This window comes from Herpailurus yagouaroundi, unplaced genomic scaffold (assembly GCF_014898765.1).
Source record: "Herpailurus yagouaroundi ecotype Mexico unplaced genomic scaffold, PumYag 100, whole genome shotgun sequence".
NCBI classification, from domain to species: Eukaryota; Metazoa; Chordata; class Mammalia; order Carnivora; family Felidae; genus Herpailurus; species Herpailurus yagouaroundi.
Genome location: NW_024412391.1, coordinates 18,360,798 through 18,368,228, shown reverse-complemented (window position 1 = coordinate 18,368,228; position 7,431 = coordinate 18,360,798). Strand labels below are relative to the sequence as shown.

The 7,431-nt window shown below is 42.4% G+C and overlaps 1 protein-coding gene across 1 annotated transcript in view; it reads left to right on the top strand.

Moving 5' to 3' along the window:
- The window catches only part of SND1 (staphylococcal nuclease and tudor domain containing 1), a 426,272-nt gene that overhangs the window by 39,584 nt on the left and 379,257 nt on the right, over window positions 1-7,431 (top strand). The window contains exons 4-7 of the mRNA XM_040472057.1: window positions 2,038-2,116; window positions 4,403-4,563; window positions 5,311-5,402; window positions 6,056-6,214. Of these exons, the coding sequence (XP_040327991.1) occupies window positions 2,038-2,116; window positions 4,403-4,563; window positions 5,311-5,402; window positions 6,056-6,214 (491 nt within the window). The remainder of the gene's footprint in view (window positions 1-2,037; window positions 2,117-4,402; window positions 4,564-5,310; window positions 5,403-6,055; window positions 6,215-7,431) is intronic.

The window sequence follows — 7,431 nt, the reverse complement described above, 5'->3', positions numbered from 1 at the left end:
TCTTTCTTTCTTTCTTTCTTTCTTTCTTTCTTTCTTTCTTTCTTTCTTTCTTTTCAAGTTTATTTATTTTGAGAGAGAGCATGTGTGCGTGATTGGGGGGAAGGGTAGAGAGAGAGGGAGAGAGAGAATCCCAAGTAGGTTCGTGCCGTCAGCCTGGAGCCCAATGTGGTGCTTGATCTCATGAACCATGAGATCGTGGCCTGCGTGGAAACTGAGAGTTGGACACTTAACCGACTAAGCCACCCAGGTACCCCTCAACTTTTCCTTTAATTGTTAAACCCTTAAAAACCCTTCCTTTTGACTTTGCTCTTTGGGATTCTTGTTGCTTTGAAATAACCAGTGCAATACTTGCTAATGTCAGATAGTTCTGTGTGTCTGTGTCTGGCTTCAACAGTAACCTCAGTGGAAAGGTTCTTATGATCCGTGCTCAGCCTCAGAAGCTGAGAATTCTTTTTTTTTTTTTGAGGGGGGCGGGTGGAGGGGCAGAGGGAGAAGGAGAAAGAGAATCTTAAGCAGGGTCCAGGTGCATCACAGAGCCTAATGGCAGGGCTTGATCTCAATTGTGAGATCATGACCTGAGCTGAAATCAAGAGTCAGATGCTTGACTGCCTGAGTCACCTAAGCGCTCCAGAACCTGAGAATTCCTTGTAGAAATATCATTCATCTGAACTTTCCTTGGTAGGAAAAGAGGTTTAATTTGATTCTGTAGAAATTTGGGCAATGCTAATGGCAAGGCATTTAGGCGGGGTTTGGGGGTGGTGTGTATATTGTTAGTGCTTATAGAAGTTGATATATAGTGTATCGAATATAAATCTCAACAGAATTTTATTCTGTGCTGACATTACCTATCAGCTAGACTCCTGTGTTTGTTTATCTGGGACCTTGTTCTCTGCCATATTAAAGATTTTTATGTGGCAATTCCTTTATCACTTTGTCTGACAAGCAGAGATTTAAGGGAATATACAGTCTGAAACCTTTTTCTTTTTTTTTTTTTTTAATTTTTTTTTTCAACGTTTATTTATTTTTGGGACAGAGAGAGACAGAGCATGAATGGGGGAGGGACAGAGAGAGGGAGACACAGAATCGGAAACAGGCTCCAGGCTCTGAGCCATCAGCCCAGAGCCCGACGCGGGGCTCGAACTCACGGACCGCGAGATCGTGACCTGGCTGAAGTCGGACGCTTAACCGACTGCGCCACCCAGGCTCCCCAGAAACCTTTTTCAATAGCATGGAAATGCAATTAATGTTTCAGGTGCCCAGGTAGAACCTAATCAGATTGGGTTTTAAGTTTAACTTCATTTTTCTTGCCTGCTGCTGTATGACAGATTAGAAACCTAGACATTACCTCTGCCCCCGTGTCTCCCAGAGCAGGAGAAAGTCTTTGACAAACGGTGTAGCTTGTCTTGGTGTCCTCTTGGAGCAGATAATAGGGCATCCTGGGAGGAATTGGACTTTCTGTGTAAAACGTGATAGACATTCCTAAACGAAGCCATATGATTGTACAGGTGTGACGACTCATTTGATTTGTTTTTAATTCCTGCTGTTGTGCTGAGCACTGTGCTAAGAGATTTACAGACATTGTGGTTTAATTCTCACAAAAAGCCACGTGGCAGGTACTCTTGCCTATTTATAGATGAATAAATTGAGATACCGAGAGACCTCGTCTAAGCTAGCAAGTGGCAGAATTTGTATTCTGCCCCAGACCTCTGCTCCTTAGGTCAGCGTTCTTTATACTCTCCTGGGCTGCCGTATATGCCTTGTTTTCCTTCAGTCCCCAAGATTGCCTTTTGCCTGGGAGATACACAGGAAAATTGGAAACAAAGTCCTAAGAAGATTTATAGACCTTTGGGTCTTTGAGAGTAGACATTTTAGGAGAAGAGGTTTTCTGAAAAACCCAACACTGTATTGCTGCCTTGTCCAATTCTCTGGCAACATCATTCTCCTTGAAGAGCTAAGGGTTAAAGTGGTTCCATTTGAGCTCTGCTGCTGCTGGAGGGAGATTTGAATCTTGTGTTTAATTCCCTTTTTCCTCCTCAGATACCAATGGGGAAAACATTGCAGAGTCTTTGGTTGCGGAGGGTTTGGCCACCCGGAGAGAAGGCATGAGAGCTAATAAGTAAGTGTTCATTACTCTTCTGTCCCCTTCTATTCCATTGTGAGAGCTGGGGTTACTCAAGTGGGGTGGGTAGTCAGCTCTACAGTGGCTTGCTGCATTTTCTTTCCTATCCCCTGGCATACAGTGGCATTGACATGTACAACGCCTTTAAAAGTAGGCTTTGAGACAAGATACTTCCATTATTTATATTCATAAGAGCCAATAGGCTATGTCTTATACCACTGACCTTCAGTTACAGAGTATTTATCCATCCATCCCAAAAGATTTATTGAGCACTTACTGTGTGCCAGCCTGTGTTCTGGGCACTGAGAATATAGCCATGAACAGAGATAGCTTCTGCTAACATTTTAATGGGGAGACAGACAATAACCCAATAAACAAATAAATATACAATATAGCATGCACAAGAAGTAAGTGCAATAAAAAATAAAGTGAAGTGAATAAATAGAATTCAAAGCAAAAAGCTGCTGCTTAGAAGAAGCAAGGGTAACTGATAAGGGCTCAATGGTTCTGTTTTTAAAATCAGGGAAAATTCTGTCTCTTTCCAAAGCCTTATAAGTCTGTTTTGGTCCGTAGATCTGTAGATGGTTAAGTAATAGGTAAAACTGTATTTGTTTAGCTAATGGCAGTGTGAACTTAATGGAAATGAGTGTTAGTTATGTAAGCTTTATAGTACATGTATCGTGTTCAAGTTCACCAGTATTGGCTTGCAGTAGGATGGATTGCAGCTGGCTTTAATTAACACTTTAGTCTCTGAAAAGTGATATGTTACATCAGTAATTTGGAGGTTAAAGATGCTGTTTAAATCGTTAAGTCCTTGATATATTATATGTGACTGTTGTTGGTGCATAAAAGGCCTTAGGTAAATATTTGCATGAACTGTACCAGTGATGGGAATGAGCAAAGGCAAGAATGTACTTTTTGCATTCTTCCTGCCTTCATAAACTTTGGGGCCAGCCCTATAACCATACACTTCTGAGGGTCCTTTTTAACTGCAGAAAAACATTTGCTGGAGCCTATACTTGGGGAGTGAGCATGTGGGAATTTAATGAATAAAAACATTTGTCTTAGGTGGTGTTTTGGAAGCATGCTGAAGTTATATCTTAAGGACTGTTGGCATGATTATTGTTGGCAGTAGTTTTTAGGAATCCAGTTTGCAACTAGAATGAAAATTTTTAAGAAGCCCATACCTATATTGTACCATCTCAACAAAGAAATCTCCCCTGGAGTCCCAGTCTTTTTTTCTCTGAAGCTGTCTTTACTTAAATTCTCCTTTTCTCGGTTTATATGTTTGCTTCTTTCTATCTCTGAAGTACATTTTTTATTGAATTCTGTTTGCAATCTTGGGTCCCCAACGATGTGACTGTCCTTTTTGGGGGGAAGGGGGATACAACAGTACTGAAGACTTCCGGCTTGAGAAATTGTAGGTCAGGGATCCCTGTTCCGGTATCCCTACTGCTCAACGTGGGAGACTGAATTTATGCATACAGCCATTAATGTCACCATTAAGGTATTGAGATTGTGGAAAGGCCCTGCAGTTCACAGTTTCCTTTATCTCGTGTGTGTGTGCGTGTGTGTGTGTGTGTGTGTGTGAGAGAGAGAGAGAGAGTGCGCACGCGCACGACCGAGCTAGCGAGAGCATGCACTTTGTTTTTTGGTCTATCTTTTGGCTTTCTGGCTGTTCTCCTATATATTTGGTTTCTTGCTTCATGAAGAAGGAGTCTTCCATTTTCACAATGGAGGTTTTTCAAACTGTTTTTGCTGAGCTGGTCTTATTGAATGTGTAAGTAGTTTTGGGGTGACATCTATAATAACAGTATTTGCTCTGCATTCCCCAGCTCTGTTCTGTAGACAAGAGCAGTAAGGATGATTGTTAGTCCCTTTCTTTGTGCTGTGTCCTGCTGAGTTCTGCCTGGATTCCAGTTCCTGATTCTGGGATGGTTAAATGAAGCTGTACCCCCTGGAGTGGCTTCCCTGTGAGCCACCAACTTGTTCTCTTGTAATCACTGATGGTGGCAGTACCGAGATGTGTGTTCTTTGTATCTTCTCATTAAATGCTCTTACGAGCGAATCTGTTGTTTGAGGGAACAAGTCTGGAATCCGGAAATTGCACTCATGGTGATTTTCTGGTTATAGGCTTGGGTCTGCAGCCGTAGATCTGAAACGAGTGCTTTGGTATCTTCAAGGGGAGCAGATGCTGAAGAAAGAGTTCAAAGAAGAGCCTGATTTTTTTTCCTTCTTGTTGTGAACTCACTAACCCACACATGTTTATTTTTCACGTCCTAGTCCTGAGCAGAACCGGCTTTCGGAATGTGAGGAACAAGCAAAGGCAGCTAAGAAAGGGATGTGGAGTGAGGGGAACGGTTCACATACTATTCGGGACCTCAAGTACACCATTGAGAACCCAAGGCACTTTGTGGACTCGCACCATCAGAAGCCTGTCAATGGTGAGGCTAGTGGGAAAAGACCGACATGATGCAGGGTGATTTCTGTTTGCTCTCAAGTTTCTTGAGGTTTACCAAAACTATTTTACTTGGTATCTAAAGGAATTGTTAAGAGTGCAACAACACCATGGTATTTTGGAAGGTAACTTGAATGCAGTTTACATAGGTTACATCAGGTATATTTTGACAGAAGTTAGTCCTTTGCTGGTGCAGGGTAGTAAATTGCTGGTAATTTTCCACATTGGGGATCTTCCTGTTTTCTAAAAGATGCCGCTTAAATAATATCCCTGAAATGTATATTCTGTAAAGATGTAAACACACACACACACACACACACACACACACACACACACACACGCATGCACGCTATAGTTCTTGGCCCAGTTTTGAGACCCGATTAACTACAGACTGAGTAAAATTATTAACAGATCTGACCCATTATTTTTTTGCTGGCACCTGGTACTCAGATAAGTATCCTAGCTTTACGGATAACAAAGCTCAGGGATGAGCCGTGAGATCCCAGGAAGTTCAGAAGACGGAGAAGTCAGTCTAATCTGTATTCCCAGGAGTAGTTTGTAGAAGAGTCTGTTGTGTGCACACTTGTGATCTCCCAGTGCTTTGTCACTTCTCAGAGGGAGGCTTTCTGAGGGTTTTGGGGAGATGAACTGTGTTAAATGCAGCTTGGTTGGGTACTGTTCATTCCTGGCATGACTTTTGCTAATGACTTAAGCTATTTTTTCTGTCACGCAGCTATCATCGAGCATGTGCGGGACGGCAGTGTGGTCAGGGCCCTGCTCCTCCCAGATTACTACCTGGTTACGGTCATGCTGTCAGGGATCAAGGTCAGACCATACACTGGGCTATGGGGTGGATATAGGGTTTGTAGAAGCATTCAGTGACAGGTGGATTCTTCTACTCTGGGATTTTGGACTTATTGACTCTTCCTAGTATGGGCCATTAACATTGACTAGAGTACTGTATACTGTAAGCTTTGCAGTGGGACTGTTCTCATTAGATCAAATAAGATTAGAAAATTATTTTAAAGATTTTTTAAAAAACTATTTTAAAGTACTCAGTGTCTGTTTGGAGTGGGCTGTGTGGAGAGATTGTTGAGACCCAGAGAGATGGGAGGTTCTGATGTTTGCTGAGAATGGTTTGTCTCAATGTGGGGTATCCATTTTTGATTTCTAAAAAATCAGGAATTTAAAACTAGGCATTGATGAATCTTTTCTTGGCAAGGGGTCATTTTCAACTATAATTTAAAATTTCCTCATGATAGTGACCTGAGTTTATTTGCCTTACCAAGAAGTCTGAGAAGATCTATTTCTAGTCACTTTTACCAATATGTTTTAAAAAGGGGGTTATAAGGCCTGATTTGAGACCTTACCTGGTTTAGCTTTGTGGAGTTTGTGGTTTTGGCTGGTTTGGTGTGGGGTGAGAGTGCCTGGCACTCACATTTAGGCTGTACTACCCACCTACTTTACCTTTGCTTTAGTGCCCAACTTTTCGACGGGAAGCAGATGGCAGTGAAACACCAGAGCCTTTTGCTGCAGAGGCCAAATTTTTCACCGAGTCTCGACTACTTCAGAGAGATGTTCAGATCATTCTGGAGAGCTGCCACAACCAAAACATCCTGGGTACCATCCTTCATCCAGTGAGTGTGCCCATGCAGACTGGCCTGTGTGGGGTTGGATGGGGGTGGGGGGGTGGGATGTGCATTTGGTGTTTGATGGCCTGTGGTTTGCTTCTCTTCTTTTTCTCTGTATTTAAGAGCCATTTAAAGATCTTGGCAGGATTATCATCTGATTTTTGAGACATTTTCTAGGGAGATATTAGTTAGCTGATAGAGTTGGACAAATCTGCTGAACTACTACTCACTTTTAGAAAGTGGATCTCAACTTTTGAGTTCGTAAGAAGAGGAGCTCTTGACATTTCCTCAAGTGTTGGTCCTTGATGTTGAGAAGAGAAAGTTGCGAGGCTGCCACACAGGTGAGAAGTGGCACTGAAATGTGTGGAATAGGATTGCTGAGGTTTATATGTAGGTCTAGAAGGTAGCTTTTTAAAGTATTGGAAGAACTATGATGAGGAATCCTTTCTATGGAAAAATTACTTTGTGTACCCCAGGCCTAATCCAGTTACCTCCTAACTCTGCTTTTGAGTCGGAAATAGGTTCTTTATGTTATTTTAGTTGTGATTATCTGTTCTACCTGGGCATAGACTTTGGTAGGTGGATTTCTCCCGGAAAGGAAATGACCTTTTTTTTTTTATAACACCCAAGTGTAAATGCATTTTCATTATTGTTCCCTATGTCCAGTACAGAATAAACTCCTGTTACTCTTATTCTTTGGCTGGAGAATTCTTTCATGATGGCCATTGTGGAAGGCTGGGACACTTGGTTTGGAGTGTGCAGGGTCATGTCTGTTTCTTCTGGAGTACTTGCTGTCGCCAGGCCCTACCAGATGGCTCTGTGGCACAGTAGAATGGGAGTTGTAATTCATTGGGCAAAATGTAGCTGAAGTTACTCCTTTCCTCAGCCTCTTCTTCAGCTCTCTCCTTATGAAAAGGGGAGTAAGTGCTGATCTTAGGGAAGGAAATAATGAGGTGTAATCTCTACTAAAGATTAACATCCTCCTCTGCCCACAAGAAGAGCTATTGAAACGTCAATTCCATTCAGTGCCACTAACATTTATCTTACTCCTGTTAAGTGAGAGTTACTGTGTTAGGTGTTGTGGGGATGGGAAGCCAAGGCTGTTAGGAGGGGCCGCAGAGTGGGGTGTCTCATCTTGGGGCTGGTTTCCTAATGAGAGAAACTCTACCCTCTCCTTTCCTTCCTTCCTTCCTTCCTTCCTTCCTTCCTTCCTTCCTTCCTTC